A 19138-nucleotide genomic window follows, 5' to 3' on the forward strand; every position below is an offset into this window, starting at 1 on the left:
TGCACCGAAATTCATTTGGAATAAAAATGCTAAAAATGTGTTGCTCTTGTCTTTATGGTTCCAGCACCACCTCTGTCACCAAATAATATACCAAACCTGTGCTTCCAATTTCAACAAAGTGGGTTAATCGATTACTTTGTTACTTCTAGGCATGCAAAGTCATGAGGGTGAAAGTTAAGTTAGTCACAGTTGGTCTCCTAGAACTTTTTTGTTAATGCTGATTTAATATGGAAAGAAAAAAATATGTAAAAAAACGTTCTTACGTAAATCATATCTTTTAAATAATCACAAAGTTTATGACAGACCTTATTTCTAAAAATTAAGCAATAGCATGACAGACCTGATTTTGACTGATTACTTAGTCTACTGCTGTAGGCATACAGACAGAAACATGCTTGTGATAAAACGTCTTTATTTTCTTTTAATGCTTCTGTGAGATTGGGGCTGAAAAGTTAAATTTTTATGTCAAGTGAGAACTACATACATAATAACATAAATATACAGGTAGTATGTAAACTAAGCCAATCACCAATATTAGGCAGTGGGGCTCTTCCTGACTACTTCCAGGAGTTTGTCATTTCTGGATGTGTAAAACAAGCCAACCTTCAGGGGGCGAGAGAGCTCAGCACTAGAGAACAAGACAGCTGTAACTCTATGGACCAATTGAAAAACATCCAGACTCTTGTGCCACTGCAAACACAAACACACCTGGCATTACATATTCCCAAGAACATTCATTTCATATGTAATACTTTGAGCCAACACACATTCATGCTATTGAACACAAGCAGATCAATACCTTTAGCGCCATGAAAAACCAGATACACTTGCATCCACACATACATACACCTATTCTGTAATGCATCTGAATGGTCTAGGTCTTATAAACTTATGCATGATGTAATTCTGATGTAAAGAGAGTCCTGTCAGTCTCTATAGTCACAGCTCCAGGAAGTCTCTGTCCAGGTCCCTGTAGGCTTCATCAATGTAGGTAGCAATAGCATAGCGTGAACTTCTACCAGAGCCCAGAAGCACTGAGACCGTCTCCTTCCAGTAGGTGAAGGGAATACAAGAACTCTGTTTTTGGAAAGAGACAGAAAAGTAATGCCTTAACAGCTCATAACAGTGACAGAATGTGTGTGTTTGGTCAATGGAGCCGAGCTCACGTTCTCCAGGCAGGTGCTGTCCTTGTCCTTGTTGAGGTAGTGGTGCTGCCAGAAGCGCAGCAGGTTGTGGAAGTTGTTGAGCAGGCAGCCGGGGTATTTCTCTGCATATTCCTTCTCCTGCAGTGCACTCAGGTAGAAAGGCAACTTGCCCCGCCTCCGTGCCAGCATCAGAATCACCAGACTGGTGTTCAGACAGCTCACGTTCTCCTGTGATTGATCAAAATCAGGGCGATCAGTTTTAAAGGGGACATCGGGTGAAATTTTCACTTTTGTTCCATTTAGTGAAATTTGTGGCATGTCTGCCAGCTCAGAAACTGAAATGAAAACACGCAGTAATTTTGTTATCGGCTGCCTGAGCCTGAAACTGTGTCATTCAGCGAGCTGCTTCAATTTGCAGCCGGTTTCTACATAGATAGCTAGCTATATATATTCACACATCTTGTCGACACACCCCCACGCTGACATGAATCGAGCTGTTTATGAAATGGTAAAAAGGGTGTTGTTTTACGTGACCATTCAAGAATCATAACAAAAATATGGAGCTGTTTATGAAATGGTAAAAAGGGTGTTGTTTTACGTGACCATTCAGGAAGTTTAACCAAAGTATGTTACAGACATTTCATGAAGACCCTAAAGAATCATACCAACAAGTGGAAAACTGGCATCCGTTGTCCCCTCTAAGGGGCAATGATATATAATAAAAGAATCTTAAAAATCAAGTTTTCAACACTTGCTCAAATGTAATCTTTGTATTAATGTTGGTTTTGATGAATCTAAAATTGTCATGCATTAAAACTAGGGATGACAAAGTATAATCGACGACTGATTAATTTGTCGATAAGAAATGTAATGAATTATAGCTATTGATGGTCGATTAAGTAAGTTAGTTTTGGGGTGTGTGTGGCTCATGCACAAAACGCGTGCAGCAGAAATGGCTGTGAGTGACAGTGATGAGGCTGGATCTTTTACGCAAATAATTCACAACGTACAAATTACACTTTTTAGTGGGATCCAAATTTTAAAAATGCATTAAAATAGAAAACAATACAAAGTCTATCAACATGGAAAGCAATGGAAATTTAGTAACTAAGTCAAGTTTAACTTATAATTTTGCTTTGACAGGGCTGGGCAGAGTCCATCTCTCGTCTCATATCTTCATGTTTTCTCCTAATATTGCAAAGCAAATGACACTGTTTGGAAATGGTCAGAAAAGCGAATATCTTCAGCATGAGTGAGACATTTATATCAGATGCTGAGCTGCTGAGGAAAGCGAAAGTGAATACATGCTGAAAAAAAAATGCATTAAAAAATATATATTAATTAATTAATTCCTACAACTAGTAATTCGTTCCTATAACTTACTAATTTGTGGCCACGGTCCATGTTTCATTAATTTGTTCCCTAGTTAACCCGTGATTTAACCCTGAAACCATTTTAGAAATACAGCAGTATTCTGTGACAGGATAGGGAACAGCCAACGGTAACCTCCATTTAAAGTAAAATGATGCCAAACTTAACTACGGCGTGTGCTTTTCGTTTTATCAAATTATCATAATCACATTGATTTATTTTACAATCCTACTACTAAGCTTTTATTTAGACTAAAAACCCCTTTCATTCGAGTGAGGAAGCTGGTGTTTTGAGTGGCATATACACATCCCGTCACTGCCGATGACTGCTGCTGCAATAGATGCATTTTGCTGTATTAAGGTTAACGATTAATTGATCGTTAATAGGAATGATCGAAAATTGACATCTCTAGTTGAACCAGTATTAACATTTTCCTTCAAAAGAATCTTTGAAGACATATGAATGTACTGATCTTAAACATTATTTCAGGACAATTAAATTATGATTACAGAATAAAAAGGTTTTCATTCAGAAATGAATAACCTCACGTCACCCTACATGAGTGTATGGCTTAGTCATTATACAGCTGTTTAACAAAGAAAGCTACCGTTGAAAAACCAAGAAATCTAAATAATGGCCAAATAATTTGAAACTTAGAGATGAGCTCAGCTAAAACAATGTGACCTTACTGAAGCTCACTGTATATGTGTGTGTGTGTGTGTGTGTGATCATTCTTCATAAATGTAGTAGTTTGGTCACCACCATTAAAGTGTGTGGAATAAAGGATAAATAGGGGATACAGAGTTGAAAAATTCCAAAATTGTTACTGGTAACTACTTTCACACTGAAAGCTACAACTCTCAGAGGAACAAATACAGCAGAACTGTGAACTGTCATCCACTTAATTTGCACAAGAATGATAACTTCAAAATGTAGACTGACATGCAGGTGCAAAATGAAATGGATCTCTTTTGCTACTGCTCATGTGCCAGTGATTACCCCTCCCTGTGTCAATACTGGCACTCGTGCCATAAGTTCCGACCTCTAACAAAAAAAAAAAAAAAAAAAAAAGAAAGAAATCTTAACTTGCCTGAGTGAGGGTTTGGACATTGACGATGCTGGTCAGTCTAAAAAGGAAGGACAACCTGTTTTCCACTTGAGCCATGTAGGACAAGAAGCGACACTCTGAAAACACTTCAACCACTGAGAAAAAGAAACATTTTTTTTTAAACCGTCTCGTTTTTCATCCATCTCTCAATTTACTGTTCGATCACTTGAGTCAAACCTTTCATATCTTTAGTCTGGCTCTCAAAGTGGTCTAGAGACAGGACGATACATCGCACCAGCATGTTAGAGTCTACCAGAGAGCTGTTGATCTGAGTCAGGAACATCTGAAACTGAGGTGTCAAAAGGGAGAAAGACAGATTTGAGATCTACTGGATCATTTCAGTGTGTCTGCCATGAGAAAAATCATAAAGGGTCGGACTGTAAACCCACCTTCTCCTCAGTGTTGACATATTTGTTAAATCTTTTGAAGGCATCGATGTTGAACTTCATAAGCTCACCAAGTAGGTCAAAGTAGCTCTGAAGGACGTCATGTGACTTGCAGCCGCTGTCGATGATGCAATATAGAATATGCTGAAAGAAGAGAATTATGAGATGGCTTAATAGTCCTAGAACTGTTGTTCAAAAGTTTGGGGTTGTAACAAGTTTGGTAAGTTTTCGAAACGTCTCTTATGCTTATCGAGGCTGCATTTATTTGATTTAAAGTTAAACAATAATATTGTGAAATATTATTACAATTTGAAATAACTGATTTCTATTTTAATATATTTTAATATGTAATTTATTCCTGTGATGAATTTTCAGCATCATTATTCCAGTCTTCAATGTCACATAATCCTTAAGAAGTCAGTCTAAAATGCTGATTTGGTGCACAAGAAACATATTCTCATTATTATCAATGTAGAAAACAGTTGCTGCTTAGTATTTTTGTGGAAAACATGATATGTATTTTTTCAGGATTTTCAAGCATTATTATTTGAAGCAGAATATCTTTTGTAACATTATAGATGTCTTGAATGTCACATTTGATCAATTCAATGTATCCTTGCTAAAAATTGCTAAAAAAAATGATTAAAAAAAACTTGCTGAACGATAGTGTGTGTTCACACAGACACACATTACACACATATTTTGCTCACCTCTAACATGCCTCTTCTGAGAAGGAAAACTTGATCGGCATATGATGGCGTTCCTCTCAGAAAACTCTCCACTGCCCTTGCCTGCCAAAACCTGAAGCGAGTGTCGAAGACATGGAGAATTGGCATGGAACCAGTCAGAGTTGAAGGAGACATTACAACCTGTAACTGAAGATCTTACCTGAATGAAGAATCAATTGGCTCTTTCTTCATGACTGAGATTAACCGTGTAAGAAGACCTTTTTTACCATCACAGACAAGGTTTCTGTAAACCAATTAACCAAAGTTACTGTAAACCAATTTACCAGCCTTTCAAAACTTGAGAATAAGAAAGCAATCAATTAATATGATATGAAAAGGGTCCTCATACCTGTCTGTGTTATTCAATGCCTCCATTTCAATGATGTTTGCATTCAGGTAGATGTCACTCAGTTCATTCAGCTCCTGTCCACTTAGAAGAAGGTATTTGTTCCTGTGAACAATAAAGAAAACATTTAATATCAGTCCAGTTCATTTTTCTCTGTCTCTTATTATTTAGTGTTGCATCTCTTGGTGATACCCACTCATGGTGGTCACTGAAGCTCTGCAGCAGCCGGAGGAACTGGATCTTGAAAGAGATCTCCTGATGCAGAGGGGAAAAGAGCTGTATTCTCACACTGTAGCCAGCCATACGTCAGAGTCAATGAAATAGTCAGAGTAATAAAGGACTGCTCCTTACTGGACTGCAGTCACAGTTCTGGTTCTGCCGATGTAGGACGTGACCAGAAGTCTGCCTTCTCCAGATCAGTTTATCAAACAGGTCATTGAGACCTGGAATTAACTTGAACTCTGCCAACATTCTGTGAACCTGTGTCACAAGAGTAAAAATCTGTTTCAAAATACTCTACCATTCAAAAGTTAAGGGTCAGTGTGATGTTTTTTGAAAGACATGAAAGATTTCACAATCCTTTTTCAACACTGATAAATATAAATAACGTTTCTTGAGCAAATCAGCATATTAGAAGGATGACACTGAAGACTGTATGAAGACATTTACAATCCAACGTTATAATAATTAAAATTCAGCTTTGAAACCACATGTATAAAATACATTTTAAACTTTATTTAATTTGAAAACAGTTATGTTTGTAATTGTAATGTTCCATAATTAAAATTACTGTTTTACTATATTTTTGATCAAATAAAAGCATGAGAGGCTTCTTGCTAAACCGCAAAAAAATCTAACCAACCCCAAACTTTTGAAGGGTTAATTTTTATATATATATATATATATATATATATATATATATATATATATATATATAAAAAAAAAAAAAAATATATATATATATATATACAAATTATATTATACTATTATATATATATATATATATAAACGTATTAATATTCACAATCACTTCAGTCCCATCACATTACCTGATTTCTCTGTCGGCCCATAAGCAGCACACACAGCACATAGAGAACCTCCACTTTGTACATGATCTCGTGCACGATCTTCATAGATTGGGGCAGCCTGTGTCTGAGTGGACTAGAGGACAGGGAGCTCTCATCAGATGACTCTGAAAGACCAAATAACAGCCAAGAATGTATGGAGGAGGATGCTAATGGAAATACCAAAGCAAGAGAGAGACGAGGATCTCACCTGTACTGCTCTGCTCTGCCTCCTCAATTGCTAACTGCATGAGAGCATCCATTACCAGTGCATTGTCAAGCCAACTGTGCCAGTCCTCCAGCTCCAGTCGGGCAGAGGCACCCGCCGCCTCTGTAACTTTCCGTGTGGCGAGCTTACAAAGACGCTCAATAAAGCTTGGGATGTTCACTAGAGTCACTGCAGAAAGATCAAAACAAATGTGAGATAACATGGCACTGTAACTGTATATTATGCATGTTTGTGTGGATTAACTGCAGTTGTGTTTTCTAACCCTGGTTGTTCTCAGCACGCGATGGGCATGTACTGGTCTTTTGCTGGGTACTGCGGGCCAGTAGGGTGTGTTTGTCATCTACACCCATGTCTGGCTCTGATATGGTGACTGACAGGATACGACAGAAGTTGGCCAGCTGCTGCTGGTTGAAGCTCTGGACCAGATTGGCCAAGTTGGGAATTTCTTCAAGCTGGATAATTTCCTAAAGTTAAAACACCAAAAAAGGTGATTTACTACATTGTGAATGTACAGACAAAATTTCAGAAAAATAAATAAATCACACACAAAACACTTTTAATACATGTTGAAATTACATTTATTCCTGTGATGGCCAGGCTGAACTGTCATTAAATGTTCTTACTATCACTTTTGATCTATTTAATGCACCCTTGCTGAATAAAAGCATTAATTTCTTTCCGAACATAGTTATACTGAACCAAAACTTTGTCTTTTACCTTTCGAACACTCAGAATGTCCTCAATAAGGGTGGCAGTTTGTAGGAAAACCTTTTTATTCGACATGAGAGTGAAAAGGAACATGACGAAATCCTCCCTCGCTGCAAGGCTTTTTGTAACGCCCTCTGTCTGCCAGACAAAAGCACAGGTTGTTACTCATAACAAAACAAACAAAATAATTCATCACTATTATTTCTGTCCTTTCAGAGTCATGCACATTTTTTTTATACTTACACATATACAGCAGTTGTACAGGACGCTTAGACAATCCTTGATGAGATCATCACTCACTGAAAACAATGAAGCAAACCTTTAATGACTGGGATGGTATATATGACTGAAAGAAAATCTAATATAATTACTGTCCTTAAATTATGGAAATAAAGAAACATGGATTTAATATTTAAATTGGCTTACATATGGGTAGGTCTCCCTGTACTGCGAGCGTCGGCCGCATCAGAATCTCTACAAATAACTGCAGACGAATGACAAAAGCTTACTAAGTATCTATCATCTCTGCATTCTGCAATTATGATAATTATGGTACCAGTCAAACTGGTTTCTTTTCATTTTAAATATTATGATTGCAAGAAGGTAAAGTGCTGGTTGTAATAATGTGTAAGAGTTCAGTTTCTGCTGTCTTTTCTACACTGCGAGAGCGGAATAAGACGACAACTAAGAACATGCAACACAGCGCTTGGTGAGAAGCTCTTGCCGCTTAAGTTCTTGTGAGTATCAATGTCATATAAAAATACCAAGTGTAACAATTTTTTACTGATGGATAAAAACAGAGCATGATGGAATGATGGGAAACTCAGTATATCAAAGAGGCAATTGTTTGTAGCACAAACTCTGCTTTGGCTGCATTTTTCAGAGTGTTAATTTCTAAATCTACAGCTGTTTAATATCAGAAAATGACTGCAATGATATCCTTTAACATTCAAAGTCATTCTATTTCTAATATGCCTATTTGGTGCTTTAAAAACTCTTATTGTAATCTATGCTGAAAAGAGTTGAGCTGTATAATATTTTGTGTGGAAACTGATATTTTTTTTCCAGGATTCTTTGAAGAACAGAAATGTAAAAGTACAGCATTTAACTGAAGTATAAATCTTTTGTAACATTTTCAATGTGCTTACTGTCAACTTTGATCAATTTAATGCATCCTTACTGAATAAACGTATTAATTTCATTTTTAAAAAATTAAATCTTACTGATCCCAAACTTTTTGCACAATGCTGTACAGTTTTACAGGCTCTAAGAGTTTTTGATCAAGCACTATTCAAAACTTTAGGAATAAGAATAATAACTTAAAATCAGTTGTTTTCAGACATTCATGTATCTCGATCAAGATGAAAGATTAACTCACATCAACTCCCCCGAACAAGACAAACGTATATGTATTGGGTGAAGTCGACTCCTGTGGTGTCTTGCGCTCCTCTGTGACAAATGACATGGCCTCCATAGACAGCAGTGATGACAGCTCCTGCATCACAAATCAACTCATTTAACCACTGATCACATATTATACAAATGGGTTTCAGGCGGTGCATTGTGTGAACAGTCAAGGAACTCTTGAGTACCGTGACAATGCTGTGAATCTTGGAGAGATCGCTGTTCGGATGGCTGCTCTCGTGAAGTCTCCTCAGTAACACTGGTATCCCCTGCCATTGAGCTCTTTTATCCCTGTCCTCCAGCAGAGCCACAGGAAACTGCATTTGACAACACAATCACAAAACTGGTCACACACCGCAAATAAGACTACCAGGTCATGCGCTTTATTATTACTCTTCTTAATATCATTTATTATTTGAGCACTAAGTACCTTAAGCGAGTAATACTGTCGAAATGCTTTGTATTTTTGTCTGAGAGTTATTTTATTGATGGCTCTTCAGGGCCTCGTATGTAAACAGTGTCTCAGAAACGCGTCGGAGGCAGTTTAGACCTTCATGTAATTTAAAATCTCACCTGAGACCCTCTAGTCAACCCAGCACCAGTGATTTGGCCCTGTCGGATTTTAGTCAAAATGTTTCTGCATGAATTTCCTCTGCTTGCTTGGGTCCGTGGAGACCCAGAGCTCCTCGTCGCCATTGCTGTTCCTCTGACGCTGTGACGTTGAGAGGTTTCCTGGAACCCAGCGGGGATGACAGAGTTAATGCTGCCCCCTACTGGACTGGCGTGGAAGTGCGCGCTACTGAGCCACACTGAATTACAGCAGCTGCACAGTTCACAGATGACCCCCTGAAACCGCTGATCAGTTGATGTTAGACTTTATTGGCAACATTTATGTGGTTTTTATATACAAATACTCAAAACAAAAGAAAAAATATTCTTTGGTCTTTTGGAAAGTCATAAAGCCATATGCAGTCATGCATATGTAATAAACCTCATGCTGGGTTGGTTAAAACACATAATAACATCCGCTCTTTGTGGTTTATAACCCTGATGCATGTGCTATTAAATCTCAAAATAAAAAAACAATGCATATTTAGCTTGAAATAATAATAATAATAATAATAATAATAATAATAATAATAATAATATTATTACTCAAAAAAAAAAAAAATAATTGCTAAATTATAATTAATAATAATAATAATAATAATTATTATTATTATTATTATTGTTGTTGTTGTATATATTTCAAATCTTTTTAATTATTATTATTATTATTATTGTTGTTGTTGTATATATTTCAAATCTTTTTAAACTAGTGAACAGCAAGCATTTAAGGTTGTAATGTACAGTAATGTAAGTCACTGATTATTTTTAAAACTAAACCTTTACCTCCTGCATTATTTATGAACTTGTTATGTGAACATAAAATATAAAACTCGTTCTGTGTTATCATTTTCTATTACCTTACATTATAATTATTTAAATATTATTTAAATAAATTAAATTATTTGGTATACTTTTTTAAATGCCAGATGAGAGCAATGTTTACTTTCTAATTCATGCTAACCAATACAATGGAGAGATGTATTTTCAGTTATGTAAAGATTGTGAATGCATTTGTAACACTTGTAGAAATAATAAAAGTAAAGGTATAATAACAGATATATGAATAATATAACATTATAGATTTTTTTTTCCCTTGGTCCACACAGCATGACAAACAAACATGGAGGTTCCTGTTGTTTTCCCAATTTGGGTGGCTTTCCCTTCCCTGTTAAATGACCATAACTCCATCTCTTGGACGATGATGAATGAAAACCACACACATGTAATCAACATCATCAAAGCAGATTGAAGTTATGATAGAAGCCCATAGGAACTCACACACACCCTCTGAGATGATAAATGACTCGTAAGGAAAGAGAGACGTGTTGCGTCTCCTGCTCATGCGTTTCATGAACGCACAAGAAGGATCTGATGGGACTGTGTGCAGGACAACAGCACTAACTCAACGACAAGGGAATGGGCGTTTGCTGAAGCTGACCCCCCAAAAAATCCTCCAATTTACTGGAGCTGAAAAGGGAGGAGAGAAGCAACAGATCTGAATAAACACGGGAAGAGTCAATACATAGTATATTTTCCTCTGCTGGATTTGGATCACATTTGGTGAGTTTACCTTTTATTTGGTCTGCTTTTACTATTGTTTATGGTTTGAAGTGGTCAAATAAAGTTATATCAACAAAACTTGAACTATAAAATACTACAACAGCATAACACTTTACCACATCACACTCTGCTGTAAAAATGACATGATTTTAACAACTTGTGCTTGAACATAATCTTATAGTTTTATAATAGTCAGAAGTCTAAATAACCATTTAGAAATGTTTTTTGTTAGTGTAACAATCTCACAGAATTATTAAAGACAGGTTATGAGAGTATATCTTTGCCAAAGGCTGTTCTTCTCTAGTTTTGACCTGAGGAAAAGCACGGCGTGTCTCAAGACTTAGAAAAGTCTGAATGAGTGCCTTCATTTCTCAGCTCTGGACTTCAGCCATAGTCAGTTTACTTAGTATTCTGACTTCCTGCCCTTTTCCATCTTTAAGTTTAAGCAAAAACAGAACTGTTAAACCTGTTTATACATTAATTTATTTATATATATATATATATATATATATATATATATATATATATATATATATATATATATATATATATATAATTATATAATATAAAAATATTTCAAATATTTTAAGTGTATATAATAAAACAATAATACATACATAAATTATATATATTTTTAAATATCATAATTAATATAAATATAAATTTGTAAAACATTTTAAGTGAGATGTGTTTATAAACAAAATAATAATACATAAACTATACCTAAAATATTTGACATATTTTTTTAAAGTGAAATATGCGCCCTGATTTACAACACAAAAATACAGATGTGAAAGTTCCAGATGTTGACAGGTGCTGTTTATCACCATGGCGTCCCTTCTGATGTTTGTCACACTGCTTCATCTCATCACACTGGCGGTTCTCTTCATCGCCACCATGGAGAAGGCAAGTATTTGAAACTTTGCAACAAATGATCCCTAAAAACTATTTGATCATTTATTAGATTAGTGTGCACATTAATGCATATTTAATCTTCTGTATGATTCAGTCCTGGTGGGTTTGGGACGGCACAGAACACTCAGACCTCTGGTACAACTGCCGATTCGACAATGAAACAGAGGCATGGTTCTGTTCATCATCAGAAGAGACGGGTAAAATAATACATTTGAGCACTTTGAAATATGGGAATTTACTCTAACATCCATCACCACTGTTTAAAGCAGAACAGTCTCTGTTTTGTTTCCATCAGAGTGGCTTCAGGCTGTCCAGGTTCTGATGATCCTGTCTGTGGTTTTCTCTGCCATCTCATTCCTGATATTCCTGGGACAACTCTTCACCATATCTAAAGGAGGACTCTTTTACCTCACCGGCATCTGCCAGGCATTTGCAGGTAAGTGCTTCAAGTAAATTTGCTGTGTTACTCGAGGTTACCATCTTCAGCCCAAGCTAAAACACATAACACCCATTTCAGTTGCCCTGAAGTAGATAGATAAAAACGATTCTATTGTTCTGTCTTCTCAGGCCTCATCGCATTCACCGCTGTGCTCATTTACACTCTGCACAATAAAGAAATCCTTCAGGACTCTCGGGAGTTGAGCTCGGGACATTTCGGCTACTGCTTTTACTTGGCATGGGTTTGTGTACCTCTGCTCCTGTGCAGTGGAATCATGTACATCCATCTGCGCAAAAGGCAATAGAAACAAGTCTCCTAAAAAAAAAAAAAAAAGACAAGTCATGCGAAGAATGTTCGCTGTTGACATACTCTACTGATTGATTATAGACTTTATGCTAGCTTATTTTTCATTTATTTAGACTGTATTTAGCCATATATAAATATACCCAGCTGAAATATGGCCCCAACAGCTCATGCCCAGGATCAGCACAGCGTAGTTAACTCTTAAAGGGCAACCACGACTAATCTATCTAATTAGCTGAATTATATATAATTTAATTATAAATGGGGCCATGTAACTTAATCTTGTTTCATACTCAAGGGATACTTGTATATATTATAGTGGTATCCATATGCTAAAATTTTAAGGTGTATTTTTATAAATAAATTTGATTAAGACATTAATGTCTGATTTCAATTTCATTATCATGTGAAAATATTCTTCACGAATACACTGCAAGACAGTGGACTCCACAGACCTTGGGAGTGCATGACAAACTCATGACTCCAGTTTCTGAACTAATAGCTTCCATCACGCCGTCTAGCCTGATCTTACAACAAACAAAGCGTTTCCTGACATGCAAAGGTCTCTTTTATGGGGGAAGAAAATGTAGGATATCAGCACCTGGTGGTGCAATACTCTGAAACACTCCAAAAAAATAAAGTGCTCTCCAATGCCAGACAAAGGGGTTTAATATCAGGTTCACCACAGCTCACAACCACACAATATGTCCAGAATTCTAGCCAGTTTCTGCATAGAATACAAGAAGGCCACTGATATGTTCACCAGCAGCAGTGTCCAAAACTTTTATTTTACTTTTACTTTTATTATTTTAGAATCAAGCAAAATATAATAATATAAAAATCAATATAGTGTGACATCCTAAATAACAAACAGCCTAAAACATCATAAAAGAAAGATTGTATTGTATTGTAAAAAAAAAAAAAAAAAAAGATTTGCTCATTGACAGTTGAGGTTGATCTTGGTCAGTGTCACTGTATGGGGCTAGAATATAAGGCTACTTTAGCTTTAATGACAGTTCTGAGAAATGGTAAGAGATGAATCACAGAATGAGGAATAAAATTGAGAAGGAGGTAAAGCAAAGCAGCGTAAAGCTGCAGGATAGACACCGAGGTAAAAGGATGTCAAAACTCTTCAGAAAGCGCTTTATTTCAATCTGAATATGTTCAGCAGTTATTCTAAAACTGTAAAATTTGTTAGTTCTTCTCTTCGGTTCCTCCCTCTGTCCCTTTAACTGTATCACAGTGCGACTGCTTCACCTTCATCTCCATTTTTGCTTTATCAGAAACACCCACCACCCCAAAACTGTCACAGATGGAATAACATATCACTAAAGAAAACAAAATTAAGTAATCAGAAGTCCTTTCAGTCCCTGTATCTCCAACTCCAGAGTGCTTTAATAAAGCTAGATCATCAGGTGACTCTGTCACTTTATCCGCTGCACAATGACGGCGTTCAGCAGGTTGGCTTCCTTCAGCGTCTGGCTCTCGTCCATCAGCTCCTTGTTGGGGAAAGTCGTCATGAGAATGAACTCGGTGGCAGCTAAAGCTGGGCGAGCGCTCGCCACAAACTGACGCACATCAGACACCCTGTGATGGAGAAAGATGGAACAAGTCAGTCACGAGGAAGATTTTCATGCTATAGGGTTACTTTCAAAGCATTTTCACAAAGCTTTTACCTGTGGGTGTGGTTGAACTTCTGCACCAGCCGGCCTCCGTCGGCCAGCCTGATCTGGATGCTAGTGACCGGTTGAGAGCTGTCCACACTGATGGAAGCACTGGCATCAGCTTCGCTGGTGGCCTGGTCCTGCGGGCTTCTCTGTGGCGACACCAACTCCGGAGTGGCGCTGAGGGAGGTTTGTGTGAAATAAGAACAGTTACGTTTGAAAAGTTCAGCCACATGCAAATATATAAAACTTATAATGATGAAGCGATATGAAGATCGCAATGTACAATGAATTGTTGGAAATGCAAAGTAGCTATCAATCTAAACAATCCACTATTTACTAGGCGCTGCATGATTAAAAACAAAAGAAAATCCTGATATGGATTAGTACAATTATCAAATCACAAAAGCGGCGATGAAATAAATATATGTATGCATCTTCTCAAACTTGTAATGAGAAGCTAGTTTTAGGTCAAAATAAAAGCTTGATGGTTTAACATTAAAAAATTGAGAAATTAAGAGCCATAAATATTAGTATTGTGATTTCTTCAGTCATTCTGTAAAATAAAATTATATTTTTAATACTATATTTTTGACAATAAAATACTCCAATAGTAACATTTTTAAATAAACAAACAATAAAATTGAAAATATTAATAAAAATAACAATTACAAACTTAATAATAAAAAGTCACGCAATTTTGGGCCAAATTGTGCAGCCCTACAAATAAACACAGCAAACATGGAGCTTTTTTAGAAAAAAAAAAAAAAAACAATTTTCCCCAAATTATGAAGCCCTACTATTTCCCAAAAGCAAATACACAGCACCAAACATGTAATGAGACTAAAAGGGTCTGCGGCTTATAGGCAATAAACTACCGCCCACTAGTGGCAAAATAGATACACTGTACCTAGAAAACAAGCCTTAAAAAGTTAACCAACAAAATATTTGTTTTTTTATTATTTTTTCACTTTACACACAATTTGTTAATCACCAAAACAAAATCCTCGTATGTGTAAACATACCTGGCAATAAAGCTCTTTTTTTTATCTAATATTTTTAGATTTTTATAATTTACTGAACAATGGCTGTCACAATTAGCATCAAAGATCAAATGCTAATGCTCCTGTCATTCTGTTTGTTAATGTGGAAGTTGTTGTCAGGAGTAATAAAGTTCCATGCAAATGAAAAAACTAAGAACACTTACACTACTGACAGGGTTCTACATAGTTTGTCTAATCACTTTTAATCTAAAACAATAACCTGTTTTACTTCAGAATCAAAGATGTCAACACATCTTTGTTTCAGTGATTGGAAGAAAACGAGGAATGAAGAAACAATATTCAAAACAAAAAAATTAATAAAAAAAAAAAAATAATTAATTAATTAATCAACCATCATCTAAATAAATAAAAAAAAAAAAAGAAAGAAATAAAAAAAGAGTTTTCTAACCTGCCAAGTTTCTGTCCTTCTCCAGTAAAAGCCTTGAAACCAGATTTGGGTTTGGTAAAGTCTTCATCCCGATGGTCCTCCATGTCTAGGTTCACCTGTCCCCCCCGGAAGCGCTGTCTCAATTCCAGAGGAATCTCCCTGTGGAGAGCGAAAGTTAGAAGAGGATTGTATAACAGTGCTCAACAGGTAAGGGTTTGTCAAAGTTAATATCAAGAGGACCAAACATGATGTGTGCAAAGAACACAATGAAAAATGTTGGGTGATTTCTGACCTGAGGGAGAACTATAACTTCTATTGATTAAACTAAACTTCTGCAAACTGCCAAAACAACCAAATATCAGTGAATGGATTTGGAGCTCACCCTCTACGGATGGCCTCCAGGAAGAGAGCATTCCCGGGATCACTGTAGTTCCTCAGCTCTCCATTATCAAGACTAAAGCCAGTCTTCCAGAGCTTCAGCACCACATGCACCTGCTGACACAGTACAAATCACTGTAGCTGTTCTCTCTACGTCTCACTGACTTCAGCAGTCACAGGCTAGTGACTCACATCTTGTGAGCCGCTGGACTGTCTCCAGCCTCCTGCCACATAAGTCGACTCCTCCTCTGGCGCTGCGCCCAATCGATAACCACCACCCACAAACGGCTGTAAAATAAGCAGACAAAGTGAAACATAATCACATGAGATATGAGTGCACAACAAGCAAGCATATTATCTTTGATTTACATTATAGTTTATTCAGTGGAGGAACTACCTTGCTGGATTTGCTGGATTCTCCAAGTCCCTTGCCTGGTTTGTCAACAGGAACCGCCCCATGCTCCTTAGCGCCTTTAAACAAGTCCTCAACCAGCTCATTTGGGCTCTTCTTTTTGGGAGGACCAACAATCTGCTGCCCACTGCGTTCTGAGCCCCCGGCAAAGAACCTGCAAGAGGAAACGTCACACATTCTCAATAAAATAAAGCATTAAATGGCATTTGTACATAAACATTGCATTAAAAGAGTGTAAAGGCAGAAGTGAGAGTATTTGTTTCATTATCTAGCAATTGAGAAAGCACCCTCTTACAGAGTATATGCGTAGATGACATACCAAAACCTAATGGTGCTTTTCCACTGCATGGTACCGAACACTTTTGGGGGTTTTCCACTGTGTACAATACCTACTACATGGTACTTTTCATAGTACCGCCTCAGTTGAAGTTCCAAGCGAGCTGTACCGATACTAAAACGTGATGTGTAAACACTGCAGATCAGTGACTGGTCACAGAGAATTGTCACTATCAGCCTTATTGGATTTGTAACACGAGACACCAAACCCTCTAGATTTAAACAGTCAGCAACAGCCACTGCAGTATCATTTGTTCGCACAACTTTTTTAAATGACCGACACATGCAAATTAAAAAAGAAATGGCTGTATTGTGTTCAGTAGACGAGGTGGTGGCTCAACTATAACGATCAGTCTATAATCCCACCCACTTTGAAGCGGTACTAAATTGCAGTGGAAAAGCAAACCGAGCCTAAATAAAGCGTGCCGAGCCGAGGCGTACCACGCAGTGGAAAAGCACCATAAAAGACACAGTTTCCTTTATACCATCAAACATAAAAAAAAAATAAATAATACAAAAAACAAAAATTAAAAGTCGTCACAAAATAAAAGTCGTCACAAAATGAAAGTTGTGATATTCTTTTCTTTCTTAATGAGCAGTATATCTACGCGAAACAGCATCTCAAGTGAGAAAAAAAACATACTGGATTGTTGTTGTCAGATAATCTCAATTGAGTGACAGGTCGCCTATAAACACACTGCAGTATTCCATAAAGAACATCATCATGTGCACAGATAATTCCTTTTTAATAAACACTACAATATTCCATTTAAAAAAATATATGGATTTACATGAATAACTCATTTAAAGTTTCTACTTCGAGTTCACGGTGACTGTTACTAACTGTGCAAGAACTGATTACCTCTGGCCTTCCTCATCTCCGCTCTCATCTTCATCCATCAGGTCTCTGAAGGATGTCACTCTGTGTTCACTGAAATCAAAAGAGATTACATTAAACGGCGCACTGTTATGACTTTAACCATACTGTAGAATTGAAAACCCCAAACTTGTGTCTTTTGTCACCTTGGCCCCGTGGATCGACTGACAGAGCCAGACTCCTGCGGAGGGAGGGTGGCAATATCATCATCTCGTCCATCCTCAAAGAAATTAGCTAAAGCAAGCTGAGGACACAGAGACAGACAGAGAGAGAGAGACAGAGACAGAGACAGAGAGAGAGATGTCACTCAGACAGACACAGAAACAAAACAAACCGCCCACTATCCGCCTTCAGCAGCTAGCAAATTAATCAGTTTAATTATATTAACGACTCCTAAATAGCTCAGTTTAATATATTTATGGACGAAAAACACCACCAACGGATGTAAACAAAAGCTTGAGATGAGGCTAGAGCTGCTAGCTTAAGGCTGAATTTCTATGTAAAATATACAGGCACTGTTTAAAATCTTATAATTCAAAGCAATACTGACTACCAAATCCTGAAGCGTGAATCTCATCACGTAGAGTTGAGATTAACCAGATAATCCAGTTTAAGATATTCCTGGTGGTTTTAATGAAGAGTGACTTGCACATTTCGTTAGCCGGTTGTGCAGTTCACTGGCTGCCAGTGGAGTCTTAAAGTCTGCTGAATCTCAGTCTGCAGTGTTTGTGCTTCACGGCATAATATCTCAATGATGAAGTGACCAGTGTGCGACTGACCTGTAGGTCCCAGCCGGCAGACTCGAGGAAGAAACGGGCCCTCTCTTCATCAACATCAGTAACAGCGACGAACCCCCTCACGGCTTCTTCCCGCTCCGCCATCTTGATGTGTCACGCGCAGGAAAGATCCGACAGGAAACGGGCGAAACGAAAGCTTAGTTCCGCTGTTTTGGAGCGCAACGATAAAAGTGTATTTTTTCTGTTTTAATTTATTGTCTTTTTATTGCATCGATGTTAATGTCATGATGTTTTTGTTTAAAGATATATAAGTACTATCAAGGCGCAAAAAATCGAACACATTTTGATTTGCAAATTGTTATTTAGTAGGCTATACGTTGGCATAATTCTTATTTTATTATGTATTTAAAACATATGTAGTGCAGATATTACTACTTATGCCTGGGGAGAATTGAGAATTCAAAGAAAGAGTCAGGATGTATAATATTTATATTAGTCAGTAGATGGCAATACAGACCACCTATTACTCCCACTACGAAGCATTTTCAGGTCTACATCATGTTTTTTTTTTTTGGTTAATTTTGGATAAAATGTTACATTTACAATTTTTAAAGATGTACATTTTGGTTAATCACATTTAAGTGAAAAATTGACGGATCAAAAAAATAAATAAAAATAAAATAAATAAATAAATAAAACAAGAAAAGGAAAAAAAGGTTTTGATTGGACAACAGTTCATATTTTTCTTGTGTCCTCAAATTCACTTTCAATGCTGTTCGCCCTGTTAATCAAGTCCTAATGTATTAGTTGTTTTTTTCACATCACAAAGAATTTCTTTCAGTTAGATAACAGTTAGATTACAGAGACACTTTCTGATATCAGAAACTCAAACAATAGCCACAAAATATCAAAATTATCTTCACGTGGACAATGACATGAAAGCTACAAGCTAAATTTAATCCCATGCTTCCTATACCTATACTTCATA

General features: G+C 36.8%; 3 protein-coding genes across 5 annotated transcripts; 1 reads left to right on the forward strand and 2 right to left on the reverse strand.

Moving 5' to 3' along the window:
* Positions 1 to 565: 565 nt before the first annotated feature.
* LOC109097289 (short transient receptor potential channel 4-associated protein-like) lies at positions 566 to 9223 on the reverse strand. Its single transcript, XM_042712964.1, has 19 exons — positions 9063 to 9223; positions 8678 to 8806; positions 8464 to 8580; positions 7512 to 7569; positions 7329 to 7384; positions 7095 to 7223; positions 6640 to 6841; positions 6360 to 6545; positions 6134 to 6276; positions 5436 to 5564; positions 5281 to 5339; positions 5088 to 5189; positions 4899 to 4982; positions 4721 to 4811; positions 4014 to 4154; positions 3802 to 3913; positions 3607 to 3719; positions 1167 to 1373; positions 566 to 1077 (listed from the first exon to the last, which is right to left on the reverse strand). Exons 1-19 carry the CDS (start codon positions 9183 to 9185, stop codon positions 940 to 942), a joined length of 2319 nt encoding a protein of 772 aa, XP_042568898.1. The 5' UTR covers positions 9186 to 9223; the 3' UTR covers positions 566 to 939.
* Positions 9224 to 10331: 1108 nt separating this feature from the next.
* Positions 10332 to 12696, forward strand: LOC109093589 (epithelial membrane protein 3-like). Of its 2 annotated transcripts, none has more exons than XM_019107308.2 (5): positions 10332 to 10658; positions 11447 to 11564; positions 11668 to 11770; positions 11869 to 12009; positions 12141 to 12696. In XM_019107308.2, the coding sequence occupies exons 2-5, from the start codon at positions 11487 to 11489 to the stop codon at positions 12314 to 12316; spliced, it is 498 nt and encodes a 165-aa protein (XP_018962853.1). In that variant the 5' UTR covers positions 10332 to 10658; positions 11447 to 11486; the 3' UTR covers positions 12317 to 12696. The 2 variants fall into 2 exon arrangements, with proteins under 2 accessions (XP_018962853.1, XP_042568901.1); XM_042712967.1 differs by having other exon boundaries at positions 11472 to 11564.
* Positions 12697 to 12966: 270 nt separating this feature from the next.
* LOC109094524 (NSFL1 cofactor p47-like) lies at positions 12967 to 18349 on the reverse strand. Of its 2 annotated transcripts, none has more exons than XM_042712966.1 (9): positions 18193 to 18349; positions 17560 to 17657; positions 17399 to 17467; positions 16186 to 16354; positions 15981 to 16076; positions 15793 to 15902; positions 15432 to 15569; positions 13992 to 14159; positions 12967 to 13902 (listed from the first exon to the last, which is right to left on the reverse strand). In XM_042712966.1, exons 1-9 carry the CDS (start codon positions 18292 to 18294, stop codon positions 13740 to 13742), a joined length of 1113 nt encoding a protein of 370 aa, XP_042568900.1. In that variant the 5' UTR covers positions 18295 to 18349; the 3' UTR covers positions 12967 to 13739. The 2 variants fall into 2 exon arrangements, with proteins under 2 accessions (XP_042568900.1, XP_042568899.1); XM_042712965.1 differs by having other exon boundaries at positions 15793 to 15905.
* Positions 18350 to 19138: the final 789 nt, after the last annotated feature.

The sequence above is a fragment of the Cyprinus carpio genome, chromosome A23, assembly GCF_018340385.1.
Source record: "Cyprinus carpio isolate SPL01 chromosome A23, ASM1834038v1, whole genome shotgun sequence".
Taxonomy (NCBI): Eukaryota; Metazoa; Chordata; class Actinopteri; order Cypriniformes; family Cyprinidae; genus Cyprinus; species Cyprinus carpio.

What these genes read in the sequence shown, in the direction of transcription:
- LOC109097289 (XM_042712964.1), bottom strand. Translation starts at nt 9,185, where the DNA reads ATGGCGACGAGGAGCTCTGGGTCTCCACGGACCCAAGCAAGCAGAGGA. An exon ending in GCGTGCTGAGAACAACCAGG is followed by an intron (nt 6,546 to 6,639) that starts GTTAGAAAACAC and finishes ATCTTTCTGCAG; the next exon opens with TGACTCTAGTGAACATCCCA. An exon ending in TGGGCCGACAGAGAAATCAG is followed by an intron (nt 5,565 to 6,133) that starts GTAATGTGATGG and finishes CTTGTGACACAG; the next exon opens with GTTCACAGAATGTTGGCAGA.
- LOC109093589 (XM_019107308.2), top strand. Translation starts at nt 11,487, where the DNA reads ATGGCGTCCCTTCTGATGTTTGTCACACTGCTTCATCTCATCACACTG. An exon ending in TCATCGCCACCATGGAGAAG is followed by an intron (nt 11,565 to 11,667) that starts GCAAGTATTTGA and finishes TGTATGATTCAG; the next exon opens with TCCTGGTGGGTTTGGGACGG. An exon ending in TTCATCATCAGAAGAGACGG is followed by an intron (nt 11,771 to 11,868) that starts GTAAAATAATAC and finishes TGTTTCCATCAG; the next exon opens with AGTGGCTTCAGGCTGTCCAG.
- LOC109094524 (XM_042712965.1), bottom strand. Translation starts at nt 18,294, where the DNA reads ATGGCGGAGCGGGAAGAAGCCGTGAGGGGGTTCGTCGCTGTTACTGAT. An exon ending in CTGCCGGCTGGGACCTACAG is followed by an intron (nt 17,658 to 18,192) that starts GTCAGTCGCACA and finishes CTGTGTCCTCAG; the next exon opens with CTTGCTTTAGCTAATTTCTT. An exon ending in AATCCAGCAAATCCAGCAAG is followed by an intron (nt 16,077 to 16,185) that starts GTAGTTCCTCCA and finishes CTTATTTTACAG; the next exon opens with CCGTTTGTGGGTGGTGGTTA.